General features: G+C 47.5%; 10 protein-coding genes across 10 annotated transcripts; 4 read left to right on the top strand and 6 right to left on the bottom strand.

Moving 5' to 3' along the window:
* Positions 1-1387: 1387 nt before the first annotated feature.
* EYB26_002824 (uncharacterized protein) lies at positions 1388-2336 on the bottom strand (the record flags this gene model as incomplete). Its single annotated transcript, XM_054262129.1, has 2 exons — positions 1388-1979; positions 2047-2336. 2 exons carry the CDS (start codon positions 2334-2336, stop codon positions 1388-1390), a joined length of 882 nt encoding a protein of 293 aa, XP_054118104.1.
* A 440-nt stretch (positions 2337-2776) lies between these two features.
* Positions 2777-4747, bottom strand: EYB26_002823 (uncharacterized protein; the record flags this gene model as incomplete). Its single annotated transcript, XM_054262128.1, has 7 exons — positions 2777-3693; positions 3778-4112; positions 4168-4333; positions 4402-4417; positions 4479-4513; positions 4572-4584; positions 4658-4747. 7 exons carry the CDS (start codon positions 4745-4747, stop codon positions 2777-2779), a joined length of 1572 nt encoding a protein of 523 aa, XP_054118103.1.
* A 534-nt stretch (positions 4748-5281) lies between these two features.
* On the top strand, positions 5282-6794 carry EYB26_002822 (uncharacterized protein; the record flags this gene model as incomplete). The annotated part of the gene is made up of 3 exons (XM_054262127.1): positions 5282-5319; positions 5376-5544; positions 5622-6794. The coding sequence occupies 3 exons, from the start codon at positions 5282-5284 to the stop codon at positions 6792-6794; spliced, it is 1380 nt and encodes a 459-aa protein (XP_054118102.1).
* Positions 6795-7496: 702 nt separating this feature from the next.
* On the bottom strand, positions 7497-10529 carry EYB26_002821 (uncharacterized protein; the record flags this gene model as incomplete). Its single annotated transcript, XM_054262126.1, has 1 exon — positions 7497-10529. One exon carries the CDS (start codon positions 10527-10529, stop codon positions 7497-7499), a length of 3033 nt encoding a protein of 1010 aa, XP_054118101.1.
* A 1046-nt stretch (positions 10530-11575) lies between these two features.
* Positions 11576-13708, bottom strand: EYB26_002820 (uncharacterized protein; the record flags this gene model as incomplete). Its single annotated transcript, XM_054262125.1, has 4 exons — positions 11576-12264; positions 12317-12606; positions 12675-13529; positions 13596-13708. 4 exons carry the CDS (start codon positions 13706-13708, stop codon positions 11576-11578), a joined length of 1947 nt encoding a protein of 648 aa, XP_054118100.1.
* A 277-nt stretch (positions 13709-13985) lies between these two features.
* Positions 13986-14919, top strand: EYB26_002819 (uncharacterized protein; the record flags this gene model as incomplete). Its single annotated transcript, XM_054262124.1, has 2 exons — positions 13986-14424; positions 14504-14919. The coding sequence occupies 2 exons, from the start codon at positions 13986-13988 to the stop codon at positions 14917-14919; spliced, it is 855 nt and encodes a 284-aa protein (XP_054118099.1).
* A 677-nt stretch (positions 14920-15596) lies between these two features.
* EYB26_002818 (uncharacterized protein) lies at positions 15597-17419 on the bottom strand (the record flags this gene model as incomplete). Its single annotated transcript, XM_054262123.1, has 2 exons — positions 15597-16384; positions 16435-17419. 2 exons carry the CDS (start codon positions 17417-17419, stop codon positions 15597-15599), a joined length of 1773 nt encoding a protein of 590 aa, XP_054118098.1.
* A 1980-nt stretch (positions 17420-19399) lies between these two features.
* Positions 19400-20119, top strand: EYB26_002817 (uncharacterized protein; the record flags this gene model as incomplete). The annotated part of the gene is made up of 1 exon (XM_054262122.1): positions 19400-20119. The coding sequence occupies one exon, from the start codon at positions 19400-19402 to the stop codon at positions 20117-20119; it is 720 nt and encodes a 239-aa protein (XP_054118097.1).
* A 1072-nt stretch (positions 20120-21191) lies between these two features.
* On the top strand, positions 21192-22222 carry EYB26_002816 (uncharacterized protein; the record flags this gene model as incomplete). The annotated part of the gene is made up of 2 exons (XM_054262121.1): positions 21192-21501; positions 21561-22222. The coding sequence occupies 2 exons, from the start codon at positions 21192-21194 to the stop codon at positions 22220-22222; spliced, it is 972 nt and encodes a 323-aa protein (XP_054118096.1).
* Positions 22223-22424: 202 nt separating this feature from the next.
* Positions 22425-24634, bottom strand: EYB26_002815 (uncharacterized protein; the record flags this gene model as incomplete). The annotated part of the gene is made up of 2 exons (XM_054262120.1): positions 22425-23131; positions 23302-24634. 2 exons carry the CDS (start codon positions 24632-24634, stop codon positions 22425-22427), a joined length of 2040 nt encoding a protein of 679 aa, XP_054118095.1.
* Position 24635: the final 1 nt, after the last annotated feature.

Genomic DNA, 24635 nt, shown 5'->3' with positions numbered 1-24635 from the left:
TGTGGGTGTAGATTGCCTTGATAAGGTAAGAGTGTCGACAAAAGAATACATGTATTACGCACAATCCTATGTACGTATAACCGAAAATCGAGAGCCGAAGTCTCCACGTTGTTGCCGTTATTGGGCTAATCTAATTCCTCAAGGATTCACTATATTACTGTGGAGCAGTGACATTATCCCGTGCTCCATAAGGATGGATGTCATCTACAAACTGGGGATAAATACCTACGTGCTGAGTAAGGATGTTTTACTTGGTGACAAAGAGACAACAGACTTGCCTTCCTTATTGGTCATGCCTGTAGATCCGACTCAATGTAGAATGTCTTTCATTGATGCAATATCTATCAATCACTTCATTGACATAGTCTTATGGAGTATGATCCTCCGTAGACGGGCCGGATCTTGGCTTTAGTGCTTACCGGTACTGGTAAATGGGATGGATCAATTAAGTATCACTTTGCCAAGCTTGTTATCAGCTTCTGCATCAGACTCAAATCACGAAAGGTGTCGTCTGACAGCCTTAGAAGAATCTCCCGCATACAGCGTAGTATTGATACAATATAAACATTCTGCACCTAGAAAAGTGGCGTCGGGGAGGAGCTGTAGACTCGCATCAGGTAGCTGAAGCCTAAATAAGTGTAAGCCAATAGAGTCGATCTTCTTGTACAGGAAACTGGTGATAGTTACGTGAAAGGCGATGTGCGCAGCCTACGGTTTCTACTGTAGTAGAGTTACAGGCAGTAAGCCCACAACACCAACTTCCAAATTAAACTATGGCCACGACCAATAAACTCATGAACTAAAATGTTAGTTTCAATGTTTATATTTTAGCCTTAACTTTACAGCCACTAAATCCGAACCATGAATAATCAATATGCGGTCAGTTACGGCGCCGTCAAAAGATGTGGTTCAACGTGACTAAGCTTGTTTCCTATAACTAACTTAACTAGTTATAATTGAAGACGATCTGAAGAATTTTAGAATGTCAAAGAGGGGTAATTTACGTAGCATACATAGTAAGTGAATATATAGTGGTACCTTTTTCAAGGTTAGCACGTATATCTGCAAGCTTACTCGACTTGCATATGTAGGATTACAGACTACGTAGCATGTGAAGCTCCGTTTTAGGTATAACCACGACCTATACGTACAAATTACTTTCCCTCAATTATTAGGCCGGAATACAAATTATATTCCATTGTAATGTTCTTGGTATGGAATTATTACGTGAAGAGGAAAAGTGCTATGTATAGAAGATGCATCTAAATTGCATACTATCAACTGGCTACACAAATCCTAAATGTGGCTCTAACCTAACCCTAGAACATCATATCTAGGACCTTCTAAATACAGATTGCTTCTCTATCGGTAGCTAGATCTTGTAGATTCATGAAGTCGCGTTAACATGCTCCTCCTCCGCGGGAGCCTCCCAGGCCGAATCCCACGACCATATATTCAAGCCAACCTTGATGCCCGACTTAACGGGTAAACTGGCATGGTAGACACCATGGTGCCATGACCCATTAGGGTAAAAGTTCTCCCAAAACACAGCTGATCCCTTGACGGGCTTAAATGTTGTTCCCTGGAAACCGTCCTTGGCCTCTTCATCACATTCAATCACATCACACCACCGAGTATCATTCGGCTGCGGCAGAAATGGGAAATTGGTTCCTCCGCCGGTACAATCGTCCGTGAGGTAGATCATGAAACTCGTAACGCGGTTTCCTTTGGTAATGTATCCATCCGGGTCAAAGTGGTAGTTGTAGAATCCGCTTACATTGTATCGCTGGACTGAGAGGGGTTGAACATAGGTGGTGTTGCCGCGCCAGCCCTGAAATTCCCTGGCGCGTTGTGCGAGGCGACGGGCTATAGGGTCTTTGCGATCCATGATTACTTGTTCGGAACGGCGCATTTTTTCATCAGTGATGGGTGGGTTGTCGATTCCGCCGTAGACTTTTGATGGTTCATACCGAGGTTCACTAATGGTTGCGTGAAAACAGTTATTTGTCTGTCACATCTAGTATTAGGGCCGAGATCGTAACATACCTGTATTTAAGGACGTAATCTATTTCTTCTGGAGTTAAGAAATCATGAATATACATGACCAGCGGGTCTCTTGAGAAGACTTGAGCTCGGTATTGATGGCGGTCTTCATGGCTGGGGGTCAACAGGTACTTTTGGATGCTCTTGGGAATGGTGAGACTAAGTCCAACACGACCTGTATTCGAGTCATAGAAATCAGGAAATAGGAGCCCCAAAACTGCAATAATAAGCCCAACAGCAGCAAAAGAGAAGTAAATCGTAGGAGAGACCTTCGATCCTTTAGATGAAGCCATTGTGAGCTGGGCCTCAATGTAATCACTTGACCTTTGGAGGCTGTTTCTGGAATGAAGACTTGATTGATTCAAGTGTTAAATTGGGCTATCAAGGACATTTATAGTCTCAAACTACATATCCTCCCGTCCACTGACCAGTAGATCCGTGCATGTCATGCCATGGGGTATTCTCTTCAGCAATAGTGAGATTGCATAGTAAGGATTAGTCCGAAGACCTCACGGCAATATGAAAATGTGCGTGAAAATAAGGAGCTTATCTTAGCTCCGATATCTGACTAGTCGCAACCCTAGCCCTAAAGCCACTGCAAAACAAGAAACATTGAAGATTGATTAATGCGTCAAAGCCAGCTCCGGCTCTCTATAGCCCTAGTCTTGTAGGTGAATACAGTGTATACGACTTTCTTAAATACAGAAAGACTAGATAAAGAAAAGGAGCAAAATTAATAACCAGCAACGGATTTATGTTTATCATCTTTTCCGAAGATCCCCTCGCCGAGATTTTGCGAACACTCAGATTGCCATTGCTTCGGGGTGAATTTGTCCACAATCTCCTTGAACGCTTCCAGAGTACAGAACGAGTCGTCGCCGGGTAGATGATTAGCAGTTTTCGAAACGCATCCAGGGATTCTCATAGGTCGATCATTATAGCGAAGTCGAACATAGTATTTGCGCAAGGTTTCGCGGCTGGATTCGTCCAGATCTGAGAGCGGTACGCGAGCCACAGAGGATAAGGGAGAAGGAGTTTGTGGAGAAGGGGCGGCGGGCTTGCTAAGGAATGAGAACAATCCAGCACTTTTGTTTTGTGATGACGATGATGACGATGCCAAATCTTGGTTTGCAGTAGGGCTCTGAGCTTCAGCGTCGGCTGAGAATAGTTCAAATGAAATGTGAGACGTAAAAAAGGGCCACCTCTCATTGTCAAAGGCACCAAGACTGGATAAGACGGAGGCAAGAGTCGTGTCGTGGCAGCCGGTCAAGCCAAATTTGATAGGCACTTTGGAGCCATTGGTGATGGAAGAAGCCACTTCGCTGCGCCAGCCACCTTCCAGAGCGGTAATCACCATACGATCAACGATATCGCCCATAAGACCGCCAATGCCAAGGCGTCGGTATTCTTCATTCTCTTTGTAACCCGCATACCATTCTTCGACAGCGATTTTGTCGATGATCTTTAAGGCTTTTTCATCGTAGAATTGTGGGGGGAGCTTTGTGGCTGGCCCATGAGCTAGAGTGGCGTTGATTGTGTCCATAATACCTGATAGACGAGGGTGAGAGTCAACAGCAACCCGAGGAGAGCTCGAAGGCATCCATTTTGTGAATAGCTTGGTCAAGTAGTCCATGTCGTCGGTATCATTCCCTGGCTACCAGTGTCAGATCAAATTCTGCATCCATGGAAAATATGGGACATGCGAGAGGAGAGGAAGAACAGGTGAATACTGACACCTCTTAGCCGCTCGGTCCGCAAAGAGCCTTGAAAGCTGTCTGAAACGTCGGCAATTAGCGTCATTTGGGTATACCGTTTCGTCCGCGTAGGCTCGCGTCACAATGGCCGGAGTTTCAAAGTCTGCCGTACGCGCACTAGCAGGATACATTCCCATGAAAGCCTGTTGCATTGATTCGAGAGCACGAGGGATGGGACTGGCACGCAGGTACATATCCTCGGCGTTGGATTTGATCTGTGGCATGAATCCGAGCTGGTTCACATATAGATGGCGTAAGCGCTGTCCGAGTTCGAGTGTTGTCTGTCGTCCTTTATCCGTGAGCTCTCCTGCCTGACTATTCAGCGGGTGTTAGCGATGGTATGCCGGATCATAGAACCAGTCAGACTGACCATATTGCCTCAGTCTGTCCTGCTGGACCACGTGTTGCAACCGCTTCGTCGTCGTGACCGAATGTCTCGATTTTCCTCCGCCATTGTAACGTGTCCCAGGTCGAGAGATCTTTACTGGTCGCGACCATTGACGTCATGCGGCGCGCAACAGCGCAATACGGCCAATCTCGATGACAAAGTTAGCGCGTATTCGGAGGATTGCATAGCGATATTCCGAGGAATGGGATAAGTTACATGGTGATAGGCCGGTCTAGTAGGTACGTAGATCAGTAAGAAGCTTCAAGCTATGCGGATATACGCGGGATACATACATTTTGGAAACGCGCAGAAACGGGCGTTCTCTCTCCTGATCATTGACTCGTCTTAATATGTAGGACCCCTCAGTTTTGTCGTAGAACACGTACCATGTCGCATAAACTATTTGAGGTTATTGTTGTTAGTTCAGACCGCAAGCCAAGTTGCTGCGTTGCAGGGGGACCGAATGACGTACCACCTGGACCAGTTGAAGCTTCAAGTGTGGGGGATAGAGAGTCTCCAATTCCTCCTGGGAGTAGGGCTCCCTGAACTTAATACTAGTCATTGTCGCGGAATCAATTGAGCAATTGGACGGAATATCTCCAAAGCTACTCTCAGAGTTGAGTCACCAACCGGAGGCAGGAACATTCCTGGAAGGTTGACCGCCGCGGATTGTCAGCTTAGCTTAGCGGGGAGTCGGGGACGTCACCAGCTGGCCCGTGTTCGGGACGGGAATAACCTTCTTCCGACGCTTTGTCGGCCAACTGGGTTTGTTTACTGCGAAAATGTCAGGCACAAATTACTTACAAAGACTCTGGTAATTGCTGTCGCTCTCCATTTTCCTCCAATCGCAAGCTCTTTCTTGCAAACCTCACATAAGCGCTTTCCCTGCGATCACCTTCGAACCACATATTCACAGCAACCCAGGGGTAGAGCTCCTGCACCGCCTATCCGAACTCGAAACCCCGTACTCGAATCGTCTTTGGCTGTGGTACCTCGAGGCTGCATTGGTGGTTTTTTGTTTCTTTGACTGGTAGCATTCGTCGTCAGATGCGGATAGTTTCAATTATAAGATTGGCACAGCAGCCATCGTAAGAACATGAGTCGTTTATTGACGATTCGGCAAGCCGAAGAGCTGTGCGTTTACACCCCGGAAATGAGGGGCACTGGGCATGAAATTGACACAATCGCAGTCACAAATCAATTATAGCATACTTGTCTGCAAATAATCTTTCCAATGCTGCCTCTGCGCTCAGGGGAGAGCTAGGCCTCTCCGAGGAGGTGTTCGATACCGGTACGATGGTCAAATACGAGACTTTGTTGGAGAAGAAATGGACTAGCATCGTTCGTTTACAGAAAAAGGCATGTACCAAACACTGATCTACTTTTGTTTTTTAAACCTCGGATGAATATGCTTTTATTAACTTTCTTTTTTACAGATTATGGACCTCGAGGCTCGCTGCGGGGCATTGCAGACGGAACTAAATAATGCTACACCTACATCTCTCTCGAAGCGCAATCAAGACCCAGCATCTTGGCTCCCCAAAGTCCCAGCTCGTTACTCGCTAGAGTCGCACCGAAATACTATCAACTGTCTCGCATTCCATCCGAAATTCTCCTCTATTGCCTCCGGCTCAGACGATTGCATGATCAAGATATGGGACTGGGAGCTCGGGGAGCTGGAAACAACGCTCAAAGGTCATACGAGAGCAGTTCTCGACGTGGACTACGGCAACACTCAAAGTGGTGTGCTACTAGCATCTTGCAGCTCTGATCTTTCCATCAAGATATGGAACCCCTTAGAAGACTATAAGAACATTCGAACGCTGCTAGGTCACGAGCACAGCGTCAGTGCGGTTCGTTTCATACCGGGCCGAAACTTGCTCACGAGCGCAAGCAGAGATAAAGACTTGAGGATATGGGATGTCACAACTGGATTTTGTGTGAAGACAATACAAGGGCACAGCGGCTGGGTACGAGACGTATGCCCGTCTTTCGATGGGAACTACCTCTTTTCGGCTGGCGACGATGTTACTGCTCGGCTGTGGGATATTACAAACATATCAAACCCAGAAGCCAAGCTGACGATGGTCGGCCATGACCATGTTATTGAGTGCTGCGCAGTCGCTCCTCAGACATCATACCAGTATCTCGCACCCATGGCTGGATTAAAGAAAGAAGCTCTCTCTAAAATGAGCGCAGTCGAATTCACGGCAACTGGATCGCGAGATAAAACGATAAAAGTTTGGGATCGTCGCGGTTCCTGCCTCATGACATTGGTGGGCCATGACAATTGGGTTCGAGCGATCGTCTTCCACCCCGGCGGAAAATATCTCCTGTCAGCTTCAGATGACAAGTCGATCCGGTGCTGGGATTTGAGTCAAGATGGCAAATGCGTGAAGACACTCTCAGACGCCCATGGGCGCTTTGTCACCTGTCTGAGATGGGCTCCGAGTGTTGTTAAGGAGGTTGCTCCCAGTGCGGAATCCGCTAATGGGCAGACGGACACAAATGACTTGCTCAAAAGCAAAGACAATCAACCACAGGTGCAAATACGTTGTGTTGTTGCATCGGGAGGCGTCGATCAGAAGTTGAATATTTTCGCAAATTAGCCCTTCCTTCCGCAACCTTGGTCGTGCATTGATACAACAACAAGAACCACAACACACAAAAAAGAAAAGAAAAAAAACACAGAACATAGATTTGGTCTTTGGTCCTTCTGGATAGATGTTTATATATCCGCCTCACCACCAAAATGAAGGCCATTGGAGACTCGTCATGGAGGAGCATCTTACATTCTTGCAAATTTGTATTGAAAATAAAGTTTACCCGTTAAAACTCGTCCATAATGTTTGCATTCCCAGCGGTTAATTAAGATACCAAATATCATCACGTCTTTACCTGTTATGATGGATTCATTGATATGTACTTAATTTCTACCTACCCTAATGCTAAGTGATCTAGATACTGGGTGCATTTCTAGGCAACTACTTAGTTACGATAGATACATCGTACACGTTTCTAACCAACATTCCCTGTTCAATAACCAAGCCCAAAAGAATAGGGAGCGGATGAATGCCGGTGTGCCATTGTATTGTTCATCACGGGCAAGGATTTGATGGAGTTTGTGAAAGATTTGGGAAAGGTACCGATGTCATGTAATGAAGGTTGTTTTTTATATTGGTATATTGAGAGAAGTTAAGGTTGCTTCTTGTGTATGATAAGCTAACACCGAGGTTTCCAAGTAAATGCATGAATTATAACACAGAGAAGAAAATGTATAGTAGTACATACATGAACTGAATATAAACGCCTCACAATGCTTTGTTATCCTTCTCCAGCTGTTCTCCCTCGACATCACTCTCGTCCGTCCAACCACTCTCCGACTCACTCGCACTCCAAGCCGACTTCCTTGCATCCGTAGAGAAACTACGAGTAGGCAGTGCTTGGAATTTCTTCTTGCCAAGCTTTGCCTTCATCTTCTTTTCCAGAGCTTTGCGCGACTCTTCTTTTGCCACTGCACTTTCGTCCTCAGCTAGTCGGTCGAGACGTTCAATGAGCTTCTCGAAAGCCGGCATGAACATTTGCGCAATGGGTATATCTCGTATTTTTACTTTCATATAGTCAAATGCCATGCAAACGGGCATTGTTGCTTTGTCAAAATCCTCTCCCGACGCCTGACTGACCTCGACCTCCGCGCCGTTATCGGCACAGTCATCATCTGGGATGTCCAAGGCGACCTTTCGCTTTTTGAACGCTTCTCTGGCTTTTCCCTGCTGTGCCTGTGGTCGACGACCAATGTCTTCCAATTTGCTGATTTTGGCATATCGCTGACTGAAATGGGTCAGGAGCACCGTCTTAGCATTCATCCAGCTGCCAACGGCGATCGCCTCTGATATTGTGCTGTGTTTCTTTGCAACGGCTTGTCCATGTAGATCGTCTTGGAAGGTGGCTTCATGAATAAGAAGGGTAGAATCCTTGCCCATTTCCGCGAAGTTCTTTGATGGCCGACAATCTCCCGAATAGGATACTTTGAATCCATCTTCCCATTCCAAGGTTAACCCCATTGCATGCCGACAGTGGTTGACAAAGACGGCGTTGAGGCCTGTAAGTCCGGTGGCTGCCCGTAGAAGCCCGCTGAGATAGTTCTCTGTGGAGTCAAAGCGTATATACGCCGAATTTTGAGCGTCGTCTTTGGAAGTTCCATCGGGTCGAGTATATCGATAGACCACAGACGTATAAGGTCGGTCTCTGGTAGGTGGAAGAACCGATAGGGGCAAAGTCTTCTCATATCCAAAGTCCTCCATACCTGAGTACTCCTCCAAGTATTGTATGTACATGCTTTCACCGACCACGGCAAGTCTCTTTTGTTTCAAAATATCGGCAATGTTCTCCGAAGGCATTTCGGAGCCGGATCTTGCACCATAATTGACTTCATACCATTCTCTGATCACGGCAACAGACCCAAGGTGGTGGTCAGCATGCATATGACTGATCCAAATCATACGAAGATTCTGCATCACTTCACGAAATTGTTCGGGTGGGTATGTTCTCTTCAGTTGTCCGAGCGTGTTTTCTCCGCAGTCAAGCAGATAGTAACCTTTGCCAGGCACATTCAAGAGAGTAGCAGAGACATTGCGATGTTTACTAGGACTGGAGGATCCTGTGCCTAGAGTAACGACCTCAGCCTCTTGTGCCAATGGCGGGAGCCCGTCTCGCAGCTTCATGAATTGAGAAATAACCTCGTGTTTGGTGAGTGACTTTCGGATAACGTTAACACGCTGCTGGACTGCTTTTGGTAGCCGCGTAACGACATCACGAGTCTCTAAGGATTCGATGAGTTCACTTTCATTGATTCCGAACTTGGGTTCCATGTCCAACAAAAGACCTGGTCGGGAGACCGTCCAAAGCGGCTTTTGAGCGGCAGAAGGTTCCGATTTGTGCCTAAGAACACGTGTGCCAGCCTGAGGAACGGTAACGTTGTCATGGTAGGGAATAATAAAGTTATCGCTGTTGATCTTGGCAAGACGAAGCGATGACTTTGCAGCGGTCACCATCGTCAAACGATTAGGGCAGACGTCAGTAGAAGAAACCACATGTTCGCAGTTTTTCAGGCTCGAGATGAAATCTAACAGACGAGGCTCTTCGGCAACACCAGGGCCTAGAATCCAGAATACGGACGCCAAGGTTTCAGTCAAAGTTGGTGATTTCCATTCTGGGCGCGAGATAAGGTCGTCAATATAAAACGTTGAGGGTATATCAATAAAGGCAACGGTTCTGCCCCGACGCGTAGGTCCCATAACCATATCTGGAGTGACGACGGTACCATTTTCAGTGGTGTAACTTATTCCTTTTGTGAGTTGGCTGAAAGCAGGACCTTTCGGGATACCAAGCTCGATCGCCTTTTTGGGATCGAATGTTCCTCTCAGGTCATGATTGCGGACAAAATAGCAGAGCGACTCAGATGATGGAGCGGTAGGAGGCAGTCTATCCAGCGTAGCAGCAGGCCATGGTCTTCTGACAAGGACCTTGATGTTGGGGACTGAATCGGAACTTCCAGGAAGGGGTCCTTGGTAACGCTCGAGGTCCTTGGTTTTGGGATTGCGAACAAACATAACCGCAGGCTGTTTGACATCGTACAAGTTTTCTTCATACAAAGCGTCGAGCTTCCAGTCGCTGTCAAACATATCCTTTACAATGTGTTCACGCAACATCTGATCCTTGGCAAAAGTATCTGGAATGGGAGATTGAACGTTATCACGCTCTTCAAACTCGTTCAAGCTTCGCTTTCGAGGACTCTTGAATCCGGATCGACTTTCGAACCGCATTTCATAACTGGGCTTCAATGCCATCGGCCAGACCTTGATATTCTCATCTACAAACGTGGGTGTCGTAAAGGGATCTGCTTCTTGTTGATCACGCGCAAGACTTTTCGAGTCATACTCCTTGACTGAGATGGGTAAGGATTTTCTGAAAATGAACCTTCGCGCCGCTGCTAACATGTGGTTGATGTTTCTACCACCGTGTATAGTCAGTCTTGACAGAGCAGCTTCCACTTTTTCGGTTTTCTTATTATCATCTTCCGTCAAGCCACCGAGACCAGTCGTCCGCGAGTCGGCGAGCGTAAGGATCATGCCCAGAGTACCTCCATAGTTTGCCCAGTTCGTCTTTCCCGTCACAAACAAATCGTTCAGATAGGAAAACGAGAAGCCATTTTCAATGAACGCTCGTTGCGAGCCTTCCGCCAGATGACCAAACGAATATTTCCGATTGGGATAGTTCAGGATAATGGTCGACCCGGGGCTATCGGCAGTCGGTGTGCTAAGCACCTGATAAGAGAACTTCATCGGTTTGTTCAACGGGATTCCGGGGGGAGGTTGACGATCTGATTCACTGCTGTCGTGTGACTGAGAGTCAAAAATAAAATAGCGACTTTTCACACCAGGACCTTTTCTGGGTGGGATTGCTGGGACGATGTGGGCGCCGGGCAGCACGGGTTGCTGCTCTACAAGCGGCGTTTCTTCTTTGTTGGAGTGCGAAGAAGGAATATATTTCTTTTTATGAAGGAAGGCAGTTGAATGAAACGATGTCAGTCTCAGAATATCGACTCTGGCAGCTGTGGTCCGGATCGTAGGATGTGGTGTTCGGGGGGTTGTTCCGCGGAAGGCGACCCTTCCGATTCCTCGCAGGGAAGCCAACGTGACAGCTGTCGATGGCTAGATGAGGGAGATGATGATAAGTGAATGGACGTCAAGCATCTCAGATGAGGATTGCTTGAACCGCAAATACTGCCAATTGTATTTAGAATGCATGAAGCGCTGTTGAGTCACGAAAGCTGAACGGAAAATAATTAATTGCCAAGCCCTTTCCATGCTAACCGTGTTTGGTTTATCGAGATAGGAACCCTAAGTTATCGGTCTTATCTCAGCAAGCTCGGAGCCTCAGACTGAATTGGGAAAGGATTACAATTTGGACAGGAAACGGAGTGCTATTCCTACGGAATCGGAGACATCGGAGTGCAAGATAGGAGATCGGAATTGTGAGGATTTCACATATAAAAAGGATCAACTAGAACAGATAGAAATGTTGTAAAGGACAAGCGACAGATCCAATACAAGACCTTTTCAAGACCTCTTGCTGAGTTTGTGCTGGCGCAGTAATTTTTCCAATATAACTACATAGTTAGGGCTAAAATCGCTAGTACCTACTACGAGTAGAAGAGTTTCATGAACTTGGCGATTGAGTATAAAGACTTCCTTCTAATGCGTTCTGGAAGCTACTTCTTGGATGATATCCCAATTTAGCCTGCTCCAAACTCTGTTTTCATGAGACAAGCTGTTCATGATTGATCTAATTGGCATCATCCTCTTCACGATTGTCACAGCACACGAAACTAATAATTAACCGGCGACCATCCCAATACCTCCTCAAACCACTTATCACTCTCCAAATCCATTGATTGTATCCATGGAATCCCATCCAAATCCGGAATACCATCAACATTCCCACCACTCGTCAACGCCTCAAACTCAGAACTTCTTCCTTGCGTAGATGGACGATCAACTACAACCTGAACATCATCATTCTCATGGCGCTCAGATGAAATATTCCATTTAGCTGCAACCCACTCTCTCGATCTTGTTAGGAGCTTTGATAGCAACTTGAACAAATCATCATCAGACTGCAGCCCAGCTTCTTTACTAGTCATATCGAGCTTCTCGGGCATCCATTGCAGGACTGAAACGATGTTGACGGTTTTTCGTACTGCGTGGCAGTCCCAAGCTGGGTCTTCGAGAGTTGAGAGATATTTGAGGATTGCGGTGCAGCGGATTACTTGAGACCAGAAATGGAATGGGAGGCCTATACAATCTGAGGGGGGGATTCGGTAAAAGGCGTCGAGCCATACCCTGATGCATTCGACGGATTTCCAGAGTGAGTCTATGCGTTCGTAGCCGGGTAATTGCGTGCTAGTGTCGATGGTTTGTCCGCTTAAGGTATTGGACGGCGAGGCATCGGGGTTGAGTGTGCGAGATGCTTGGTCGATGTACAACTCCACGTATTGTCCGTACGCAATTAGGATATCTGGGATATATTAGTGACTTATGCACTACCTCACAGACTGGATAATACAAACTTTTGTTCCGAAGCTCTGGAGAAAGCGCATCTTTGAAATCCTGCAATTGCTTCTGCAGGGATTTAAGATATAGAAATGCTGGAACCGGCGTGGCTGCTGCACGAGCACAATCCGCTTCATGCTGCTCTCTGATATGAGCCGCCCTTTGCGTCAACAGCTGCAAGCGCACTTGAAATATAAACGCTTCGTCTGTGGGGAGGTACGGCTTGTTCCTCTCCAGAACTCGCAACGCTTCTTCCATCTGAGGCGTCCATCGCAAAGCATCTATGCGCCAAAAATGCGATGAAATACTATCCCATAAACACAGGTTAGCTGTTCTATCCCCAACGCATAAATCGGATTTGGTGGCCGGCTATACTTAGAACTCAACACAAAACAAGCCAAAACAGCTCTCTGCTGCTCCAAAAACCCTTGGAGCGTCCCCCTTCCTCCAACAACCGCGTCGCCCTCCAACTCAGCCTCCGAATACCCCTGCGTAAGCTTAACAATCAACTGCACATCCGGACTCGAAGGTTTAAAAAATCTCAAATCATACACTAGCGAAATCGCAAGCATCATCATTCTCGAAAGCAGATTTGCGCGTCCCAGGAAGGCATCTGTGCTCCATGCTATGTATGTTAGTATACCGAGCAACAAATCGATATTTGATTGTGCCTCCATGAGAGCCGAGCCAAAAATGAGACGTTTGAAGTGTTCGGCTCTCTGCAGTTTTCGGTGGGTTGAGAGCGTTGTGACTGTTAGAATGGCTTGGAAGAGGATAGGGCGGTCGACGCGCAGTTGCCAGGCCGTTTGGTTGGGAGGTAGGTGGAAGAAAGGGAAATGGGGGAGCATTCGAGTACAGAAGAAGGATAGAGATTCCTCGGCTTGGAGGAGCGATATCTCTGAAGAAAGATCCTGATGTATTGGCGTTGTTGAGAATAGTTCCGTTGTGGGTGTTAGGCCTTGACTTCCACTGGCATTAGAGTTGGAGCCGGTGGAGTGGCTCGACCCAGATGTTGTAGATGTCGATATATTTTGCTCAGCATTGAGTACTCGATCTAAATCTATTGGAGTCCCAGACGAGGCAACGGTAGCTTGCAATACAGACATCAATGTGTCAACTTTGCCCTCCAGCTGCGCGATTCGTGCATTGGATTCTTGGCCCTGCGATTTTTGAGCATTTCGTCTTCGAGCTGACTGCGACGGTTGACAATCCTTTTTGAGACGGAGACATCTGCAGGCACATTAATTCTCTCAATCTATGCTTTCCTCAATAAAGGCTACAGGATGATTGATATACCTCTCGCAAGGCGCATTCGGCCGCGGCACACATCGACACTTTGCCTTGAAACATTGCATGCACGCTAGACCATACGTGCTGATTCGAGTGGGGCTATGGTCACGTCTTTCCATGTTGCAAGTTGGTATAGAGAAATCCGAATGCCTTTGGAATCTTGTGAATTATGGCGGCGACCACCACTTATAAGATGAGAAGATGAATCCATCGGAACGTTATCCATCCAACACCGACGGGAAACGGATTCCACACTCCGAACTCCGGTTAGGGTATTGTCAGACTCTTTACCAGAATAGGAAGTCATCTTCCATTATAAAAGCGAATCTTGAATTACTGTTACTTCATCATCTCTCTCTCTCTCATATCAATACCTAGGTACCTAACAAATACAAAATGCGGGAAAAAACAGTCCTGATAACAGGCTGCAGCCAGGGAGGCATCGGCGCCTCCCTTGTCCGGGCCTTCCACTCCAGGGGCTACCATGTCTTCGCAACGCTACGCAACAAATCCAAAGCCGAGCCCCTTTTTCTTCAGTCTGAAAATATTTCTGTCGTTGATTTAGAAATCACATCCCGGGAGTCAATCAGAGCATGCGCCGAATATGTCGCTCAACGTACCGGCGGTTCACTCGATGTCCTGATCAACAATGCCGGCATGGGCCTCTGTAGTCCATTGCTAGATACGGATATCGACGAGGCGAAGAAAGTGTACGATTTAAATGTTTGGGGTGTTCTTGCCATGACCCAGGCTTTTGCGCCGATGCTGGTTCAAGCGAAGGGTACGGTGTGTAATATCAGTTCGATAGCTGCTTGTTTTACGTTTGCGTGGTCTGGTATATCAACCCCCCCCCCCCCCCCCCTACTCTCTTTCTTGTTGGGGGATTTGTTCTGACAGAGAGTGAATGAATGAAGGAATATACAACTCCTCCAAAGCAGCCACAGCCCTCCTCTCGGAAACCTTACGCCTAGAACTCTCCCCGCTCGGCGTGCGTGTCATAACCGCCATGGTAGGCGCTGTAAACACACAATTCTTCGCCGACAGGAGAGATCTCACCCTCCCAGCCGAGTCATTCTACCAGCCTATCCACGATAAGATCGCTCGCGAGAATAAAGGGTTACAGTATACGACCAGCATGAAACAGGATGTAGATGTGTTTGCGAAGAATCTTGTGAATGATGTTGTTGGTGGTAAGAGTGGGCTGGTTTGGAGGGGGAAATCATCGTCAATGAGTTGGTTGGCTTGCGCGGTGGTGCCGGGGAGTGTTTTGACGAGTATGATGAATGGGAATAAGGGGCTTGACGAGCTTGGGCGTGCTCATGGCCCGTAGGTATACGTGAGGTATGAGAGGGACGTTGAGCTTTCAGGTTGAGGTTGCGGGCTTGGAAAGGATCCATGTACACAACATATAATTATCATTCGGGGGTTTTTCTTTCTTTCTTTTTTTTTTTTTTTAATGTTGCTTGATTCTATCTTGATATCTTAGAAGTTACAATCTGTATTATCTATATCGTGGAAGGACCTTGAACCTGGAAGGCATAAAGAGATTATGTAACTATACGAAGTCGTCGGACAAGGAACCAATATTGATGTTCCAAGCCCTAACAGTGAAAGCTCGCCCCTACTAAAGAGTTATGTATTCTAATGGAACCCTACAATGAAGAACAAGTATAGAAGTTTGGGAGAAACTGAAAAAAAAAGGCATTTAAAGCATGGTTTTTACAGACTCGATACATACAAGAATCCATGACCAGGAGAACAATTTATACACGAAAGATGGCCAAAATAAAAATTACGTAATGAAATGTAACAATAGATAACTAGTTAACTTAGTTCCCCCCCCCCCACCAGTGCTTATCCAAGAACCAAAACACCGGGGCCGGTAAAAACCTGGTCCGTAATGACGAGCTAGAGATGGTAATCTCTCTCTTACTCCTAAACCGCAAACTCCATTGAGTAAACAAACAAATCTATAGAGAAATCAAGACGAATTCGTAATCGTAATAATCACAGCAGATAGTCGGTCACCCTGCATACGCGTTCAAATGCCGCGTCCATGCTGGAACATAGCTGTTTAAAATCACGTATAGAGGACTCCGAAACATCTTCTGATTCCTGGACCACAACGAGCGTATATTGACAAGGCTTTTCGGATTCAAGTCCGTTGAACAAGGGGGCGGTTGATCCATTTAATACACATGGGATATTGTCCAAGAACAAAGCGAAGCATGGGTCGGTCGCATCCAGCTCTTCGGTTGCTTCAGTGACTTCGCTAGTGCTCACGACAGTTGATACAGTAATAGGAGGTCGCTCAAGCTGAAGAACCTCTACCTTTGACGATTCACTGGACTCAAGAGGTGTTTCGAAGCTAGATGGTTTTCCAGAGAGAATCTCTGGTTCAATAGCCGGTTCCGGAACCTCGAAAATAGCAAAAATAGAAGGATTGTAGTTCATATCGATGCCCGAGTTCCAACCAGCACCGTAGACGTCCATGTGGTTGTCTGAGACCATGTTCATGTTGACCTGAGGACCGGCAACGGTTGTGGGAATCGAAGCCTGAGATACCATTGGTTGATGTGGAAGTTGAGGAATTTGAGCAGCAACCTGTACTTGGGCTGGCAATCCATTGGTGCTGAGGTCATTTAAGACATCCGAAAAGTGAGGTGACGAAAGAAGCATGCGCGTGAGTTCGGTAAGACGACTGTTTTCCTCCGCTAGTGCGTGGTTCTGACGTCGCAGTTCGTTGTTCTCGTTCGTTTTAGAAGCAACTTCGCCTTCGAGTTGAGTGATATATTCTATCGTTTGTTAGTAAAGGTGCAAGACTGATTCAATGGAGATGACTAACCCTTCCTGCGAGAGCGGAAAGCACGCGCAGAGACTTTGTTTCGTAACTGGCGTCGCTCCTTGCTGGTAAGCTTCTTACCCTCCTCGCTAGCTAGCAAACGTTCGTCTTCGTCCATATCCTCTTCCTCCTTCTTCTGCTTTGCCATGTGAGGCAGAAGAGATGACGGTGTGGATAGATGGCCGTCCTGACCAAGACTACTCTGTCGCATTTGTTGCAACAAACGCGATATCCGCTCTTCGACGGCAGGGTCTGTCTGTTGTCGAACAGCACGTGGGAGAGAACGCGGTTCGGTTGGTGTTTGGCGAACAAACTGCTCGGCTTGACGATATCGCATTTGTTGTTGCTGGCGAATAATTTCTGCTTGCTGTTTCTGCTGTTGGGCGGCGCGCGCCATAGCAGCCTGCTGCTGGTGCATTCCTGGATACACCCGACCGGCCTGCGGTGCGGGATGAGCGATGATGGGCGTTTCAAGGCCTCCTAAAGCGGTAGGGTTAATGAATTGTTGGCTTCTGACGGTATTGCCGGGAGGGACGAAGAAGGGTTTGTTGTCGGTCTCGGTATCCATCTCCGAATGACTGCGAGATGGAGCGGTGCCAAAATCAACCGTCGAATCTTCGCGTTTCAAATGAATGTATTTGGTGTCAGTCACGGGGAAACCTTGATGTCCAGCATGCAAAGCGCCTAGAGAACTGTCGTTGTAAGCCATGGCATGAGCGACGGCATCAGGCGGAAATCCAGTCTGTTGTTGATGATCTCCATATTGATGACTAGGCCCGGAATACGATGGTCCCATATCAGTGATACCGGCTTCTGATGTTGCCATGGACGGCTGAGAGATGAGAGAAGGATTCGACTTCATGGATTCGGAGGTAGGAAAGGCGGTTTGGTCGAGGTTGAGGAAGGAATCGAATTCGGGGTCATGAGTCGAGTTAAAGTTGGGCAGCGGCGAGGCTGTCAAAAGGTTTAGTTCGGCTAGAGTGGCCATCTTAATTGACCGTGTCTAGATTGTTGGTCTTCAAAGGACCAAGTGAATTTTGATTGTTGCCTTGAGGCCAGATGTCATGAATGTACAATTACTGCAGATGGCGGGGAGAGAAAAGGAGCGGTAGGGTGTGAGAACACGCTGGTGTACGGGAGTTGGTTGCAGTGGTGGTGGTATGTGGTGATGAAGAGAAAGCGCGGAAGATAGGACAGGACGGATGGCCAGGATCAATATAATGGAGGAGGAGGTGGATGAGGAAGGAAGGGGAAGGAGCGTCCGGACTCTCGCGGAGCAGGCCCGGAAGGGAGTGGCTTAGCGCTAACTCGGTTGATTGGTATTTACTATTTGGTAGAGGTGTGGCTCAGATGGGGCGTCCGGCTACGTGGATCCGGTATTCTATCCAATCAGCGTGGCGAACATTCTGGGCTCTTACCACATCTGGTTAGAGCTGCCGGTACCGGCAAAACGCTTGTTCCTTTTCTGTTGTTTGTAACTTTGTCTGTTTGAGAATACCCAGACTCCGAGCCATTCTACACACCCCAACGTCTTCCACGTTTGGTACCAGCCTAACAGCCTCCTTGGCGCATTCACCTAAGAAGGCTAGGAATCGAGGACCGCGGATTGAGTCTCGGATGGCTAGGATTCCGAGACTGTACGATCTTCATACAAAGATGTTGCCAAGGGCTGAGGCATCCTATCAAGGCAGTAAGTACACTGGTAGGCAAGATTGGCGCAACCGTCACGCCTCACTGCAGAGCTTTGGGGTTACACTCATACTACGTGATTGTGATCGTGATCGTCATACTGTACGTACTGTACTACTAGGTTCCATAGCATCCATAGAGCGCTTCGGTCCAGCTATTTTCAACAGACCCTAGAGGGGCATCATATTAAAATAGGCATGATGATATCTTGATATTGAACCAACCCCGAGAGTTGGTCCTGTCATAGGTGCCTTCAGTTGGTCCACGTGCTTCCTTGCTCCAACTTTTTGGCTGTTGATATTCCCCCCCCCCCCCTCTGCCAATGCAAAACCCAGTTGGTAGTCCAGGCATGGATGGACTCGGTAAACCGCTTCTGTGACCGTGGCAGTGAAGCCAATACAGTGCAGGTTTCCTATTCCAGATTCAAGGAGCCGATGGTTTGGACTGTATGCTCGCAAGGGCAGGATGCTGAGCTCTCCAGGTGTCCTGACAAAATGGGGGTCAAGGATCAAGTATCCGCACTCTTGAATGCTTCGATGCGTTCGAGCCAAGCGACTGACATTGCTTTCGATCACGATAAAGACCGGGTTGAAAAATGCTATGTACCTTGATTCCGCCTGCAACGCTGCCCAACCATCACCGCCCACTAACGAAGTCTTGATGACCAGTGTATGATCGTTCTCAGCCAAATTGGATTTCCTTCCTGCGCGGCTTATTGTGGTCGGTCAATTGGTCAATTGACCTCGGTTTTACAAATGGTCTCTCCTAATTTTAGGACGAACAATTCCTCTCAAAATAGACTTGATTTCATATTTCATGCAGAATCCATAGATAGAAATGAACAAGAAATGATGACAACAAGAGACAACCATTAACGCAGTAAACCCGTGGACTACGCATTGACCAACAACATTGAAAATGTTGATATTTCACAATAGCTTCACAAGTTCAAGAATTGGTGGGAGATCGCTCTCGGTAATCACTACCCACCAATGAAATCGCATCGAGATATCATCTTCATTATCAAAATATACCCATGTACATGTAGTGCCAAATATCATTCATTGTTTGATAATAAATGTATACGGACTGAAAAGTCCGAAGACGGAATGGAATGACTCACTCCACTCCTCCTTAGTCCGCAACTTACGCCACAATATTTAAGAAGTTGAAGTTTATAGTCAATAGTTAATAGATAAGCTTTTACATCAATTGATACGACAATTCTTCGTTTCAAAGCTATCGCTATTCATCCGATCAATCCTCACACATACCAACCATGACAGTCAATCGTCCCCTAGGCTTCAAAGTTGCAGAGCCTACATATACCCCTGCACCCCGCCCACGTCGCATCACCCTCCCGGGCCGCACAGTGACTTTAGAACCACTCCAAGCCTCACATGCAGAAGAACTATTCCCCCATATCGGCGGTAACGAGCACGGCTGGTTATGGGATTACATGCTCGGCGGTCCTACAGTGACCGTCGCCGAATTACAGACATATCTCGCGGATTTCGAGAAATCCGAAAGTTCAATCTTATGCGCTATTAGGGTCCATGCCGATACAGATGCTAGTGAGAGTAAGCTGATGGGATACATCGGCCTCTTGAACATCATCCCTGTCCATCGCAGCATTGAAGTGGGCCATGTTATGTACTCCCCAGCATTACAACGGACAACACCTGCCACGGAAAGCGTGTTTCTGTTGGCTCGCTACGCATTCCGAGACTTGGGCTATAGGCGCCTAGAGTGGAAATGCAATAATCTCAACGAAGCCTCAAAAAGGGCGGCCCGGAGGTATGGGTTTGAGTTTGAGGGCGTGTTTCGGCAGCATATGATCATCAAGGGACGCAATCGGGACTCGGCGTGGTTTTCGTTGTTGGATTCGGAGTGGGTGGAGGGAGGTGTAGAGGAGGGGTTTGAGCGGTGGTTGGACGGGGGCAATTTTGACGCGCAGGGGAGGCAGAAGAGCCGGTTGGAGGATTGTGTAAAGAAGTGACATTGAACTACATACTAGTTATCTAGGCATGTTCCGTAGGGTCTGGTTTTATCAATGATGATACATAGGTATAGAGTTAACATGGTTATTGCGTCGCGAATGACTCAACCACATGGTACCGCTACCTGGGTATCCTTGTCTTCAATTTATAAACTTTGATAGAGTGCATGGGCGATTGAAGATATCTCCAAGCAAAGAAGAAAGAGCACTTTAAGCACCAATCCTCATTCAGTATACATCCATCTCTACCTAGGTAGCTCATCATTGATTGTGCTTATTATCGAAGCCATTAAACTGGTACTTGGGCATCACGACTGGAATAAGAGGATGTCGGAAATCCACCATCACCACACTGTCTTAGTACGCTCGGCCACACCTTGGCATTGTTGGTGCCAGTCATGCTTGCACGAAGATAAACCCCGAGACCAATATGAGCCGAGGCCAAGAAAGTCTAGACGACCTTTCTCCAGGGCCATTTGCCAGTTGACCATTTAGAGCTGCTCGTTTGATGGTAGCCCCGCGCAGCTATCGTCCGTTTTACATGATAGCTCGCTATCAACCTGATTGCACAGCCCCCGCCTTGGCTGGGCAGTTTGTTTCTTAGTAGTAGTTAGTTAGTCCGTAGTACGGAGTATGTAACTACCTAGCTAGCATTTATTTACTTGGGATGGCATTGTCGTGATAGCAGGCTGGGCATACACAAGACAAGCCATGGCGGGGAAACCCATGGCCTTGACTTAATAAATCATAAATGCGGTATCTGGTCACGCTCTTCTTTTCATTATTACCTTTCAACTATCATTTTTACATTGCATGCAAAACCAACTTGATACTGAATTCTGCATTATTTTTTGAACATCGTACGAATAACACAATCTGCGCGATTTACCGGGGTCTCTTACAGGTACGGACACGCTGTGATTGGGGAGGGTCCATCGTCGTCATCTGCCGGAGCCCTCTCTTATCAGGATGGGTATGTCACTCTGGCTTTCCCTCACCACTGTCCTTTCTTCTTCGTCTCCCTCAAGAATACACCCGACCCTATTCACCCATAGATCAGAATAAGAAGAACATGGGCCTGACAGAAGAATACCTAGAACGGCCTCACCAGGGCATCTCGGCCATGTGGGGTCGCTATCTCGAGAGCGGAGAATATTCCGACTTTCTGGTGACATGCGGCAACCGCGAATTCCACGTCCACCGTCTGGTCATTTGCCCTCGCTCCAGCTACTTTCGGCTGATGTGCAAGGACAACTTTAAGGAGGGAATCACGCAGAAATTAGAACTCGTGGATGAGGATCCGGACGTGTTTCAGTCCGTCTTGACGTTTTTGTATACGGGCATTTATGAGACGTGTAAGATTACGGGGAATGAGGAAATTGGTACCTACCTCTCTTCCCTATTTTTTGGGGGTGGCATATGTTTCTCTAACAAGGAGTAGAGAACACACCCTCGACAGAAAGAAGCTGCAATTCCTCCGAAGATTCTGAAAATGACGACGAAAACCAACAACACCAAGGCGGCCGCCCCGCGACAACAGAAGACATCCTCGCGCACGTACAACTGTACGCCAGCGGCGACAAGTTCGATATCAGGGACTTGAAAGAGGTGTCTTCCAAAATGTTTCGAAACCAACTCAATCGTACTTCAGTTGAAAAGCTCAACATCCCAGATATTATCCGTGCCGTGTATACATCTACCCCGCACAACGACGCTGCTCTACGGCCCGTGTTGATTGATTATTGCGTGCAGAATCTGAATGCACTACTCATTCAACCCGGCATGGCTGAAGTTCTCTCCGACTTTGGCGAATGCGCCTTTGAGATTCTGCGGTCGTACAAGGACGAAGCTGACCTGCGGTCCCGCAAAGCAGTCGAGGATCAACGTACAGCAGTGCTCGAAATCAAAAAGGCGGAATCGCAACAACTGCGCGAATCACTGGCAAAACTGCAAAAGAGAGATACGCATCTAATGGAAATGTTGGCGTCGCATCACAATTGTCGCAATTGTGGAAAGGTGTTTGGTGCTGGGCCGCAGGTTTATGGGACTATGAGTGATAGGGTTATGTTGAGGTGTAAGGGGTGTTATACAAAGCATTCTTAACTCCCTCCTCCAACTCTTTACTCTTTTATGATCACGATTTGCCATTGATGATGCTGATTTGTTATGATTTGTTATGGTACGGAGTTTGGAGTTTTATATCCTGTCCGCCATTTTATCCGGCGCATCGATGCATTTGCAGCGTTTTATGTAGCTAGTCTATTGACTCTATTCTACAGCGACATTACAATCAATCTCCTAACGTCTACTCGCTTCTTCTCCAAACACCACTCTTCCCACCCCTCTTCTCCAGCAATCGCACTCCCTCAATCACAATCCCCTTATCATTAGCCTTGCACATATCATACACCGTCAACGCGGCCCCCATTACAGCCGTCATAGCCTCCATCTCGACGCCCGTGCGTCCCTCGCATGTAACCGTAGCCACGATCTCAACAGCCCCGTATTCCCCTCCCTCCGACGAAGTCGAAGAAATAGTCGGCGGATATAGAGAAATGTCAATACTAACACTATCAACCCCAATACTCGGATGACACAACGGCACAATATCAGGCGTCTTCTTCGCGGCCATTATACCCGCCACCCGTGCCGCGGCGAATACATCCCCTTTTGCCAACGTCATTCCGCCTGTCGAGGATTCAGAAGAAGTGGTGAGGGTCGTGTATGTAATGTCATTGGTGAAATAGACCAGACAAGCGGCGCGCGCGTAACGTTGAGTGCTGGGTTTGGAGCCTACGTTGGTCATGTGCATGTGTCCGGCGGCGTTGAGGTGTGGTAAGACTGGGTGGTTGGGTTTGACGATATGCTCCTTTGGTGATGGAGGAGGAGGAGGAGGAGGAGGAGGCGTTGAAGGTTGTCGCTTGGTGGTGTATGTTCGGACTTGGTGCGTAGAATGCAGCAGATGGGTTGGTATCAGATTGTTTATTATTGTACGATTGAAGATAGGATTATCTACGATGCACGTCAGTCCGTCTATTAATACTCCATAAATAACATAAATTGATTGGTATCATATCTCATAAATCATAACATGCAAGGAATGTACGCCTTCGCCGGTATATGCTTATCTATCCAATCTGTACAAGCGCAATGAAATAGAAATAAAGAAAGAAATCACCCACCAATCAATATCATAGGCCGATTCTTCATATTCTCTAGTTTCCCGATTCCGGCATGTTTCGCCTTCTTGCGCTTGACTGCTAGTCCTATTACGTCGAGTAACTTGCGTTCGCGCTGAAGTAGGTTTTCTTCGGATTGGATGCGGGATGCTAGACGGCCGGATTCGAGGAGGTCTAGAGCTTTCATGGCTTCGTCGTCGATTGGCAGGCCATTATTCTCTTCGCGGATCAGGTCGCGGAGGGACACCTCTGCATTTCCGTGTAGACAGACCTTTAGATTGCCGTCTGACGTGATACGTAAACGATTACATGTCCCGCAAAAGTTGTGCGTCATGCTAGTGATAAAGCCGACTTTGCCCTGAAATCCCGGCACACGATATGTCTTGCTGGTATCATTCTTGTGATCGGCCGCCTTTTCCAACTCCGGGTAACTTTTCCGAATAATGTCCAGCATTTCCTGATACGGGACCATTTTCTGTTCACTCCATTTATTGCCGTCGAACGGCATATATTCAATAAACCGAACCTCAATGTCCTTCTCACGCCCCATCTCCACGAACGGGACGATTTCGTGCTCGTTCAAACCTCGCATAACCACGCAATTGATCTTAAGTTTTATGCCCGCGTTGAATTTATGGTTCATCTCTTCGATCCGATTGATGCTTTTCATGACCGCCTCAAATCCGTTCCGGCGCGTCATGATGGTATATTTGAAGGGGTCGAGAGTATCCAGACTGAGATTGACGCCCGTCAATCCCGCCTCGGCCATTGCGTCGAGTTTCCGGTGTAGAGATATCCCGTTCGTCGTTAGGCATAGTTCTTTCAGCCCGTCTTTGCGTAGATCGCCTATTGCCTGCATCATAGGTACCAGATCTTTCCGGACTGTGGGTTCGCCACCGGTCAGACGGATCTTGGTGACTCCCTGCGACACGAACAGAGACGATAAATATACGATCTCTGGTGTTGTAAGCAGGTGGGCTGGTGGTGAGAGCGGTACACCTTCCTCTGGCATGCAGTATAAACAGCGCAGATTGCATTTCTCGGTGATGCTGATGCGGAGGTAGTCATGTTGGCGGTGGAAGGTGTCGGTTAGAAAGTCGGAGAAGGGCTTTGCTGATTTGATGGCTTCGAATCTTCGGCTTGCTTTTGGTATAGATGATGGCGGATCAGGACTGTTATCCTCGACTGTAGCAGCAGCAGTAGCAGCCACGGTGCTTTGTTGTCGCACAGGTCTGTGAGTCACTGTGCTTCTTCGCAAGTAGTACTGCCCAGTGGGGAGCTCGAGTGTGTAGCACAGGCGTGAGACACCCCGCCCCAAGACTGACGGGCGTGCCATG

The sequence above is a fragment of the Talaromyces marneffei genome, chromosome 2 (assembly GCF_009556855.1).
Source record: "Talaromyces marneffei chromosome 2, complete sequence".
Lineage (NCBI taxonomy): Eukaryota > Fungi > Ascomycota > Eurotiomycetes > Eurotiales > Trichocomaceae > Talaromyces > Talaromyces marneffei.
The sequence above is the reverse complement of the archived record's forward strand: the minus strand, read 5'-3'. Positions and strand labels throughout refer to the sequence as shown.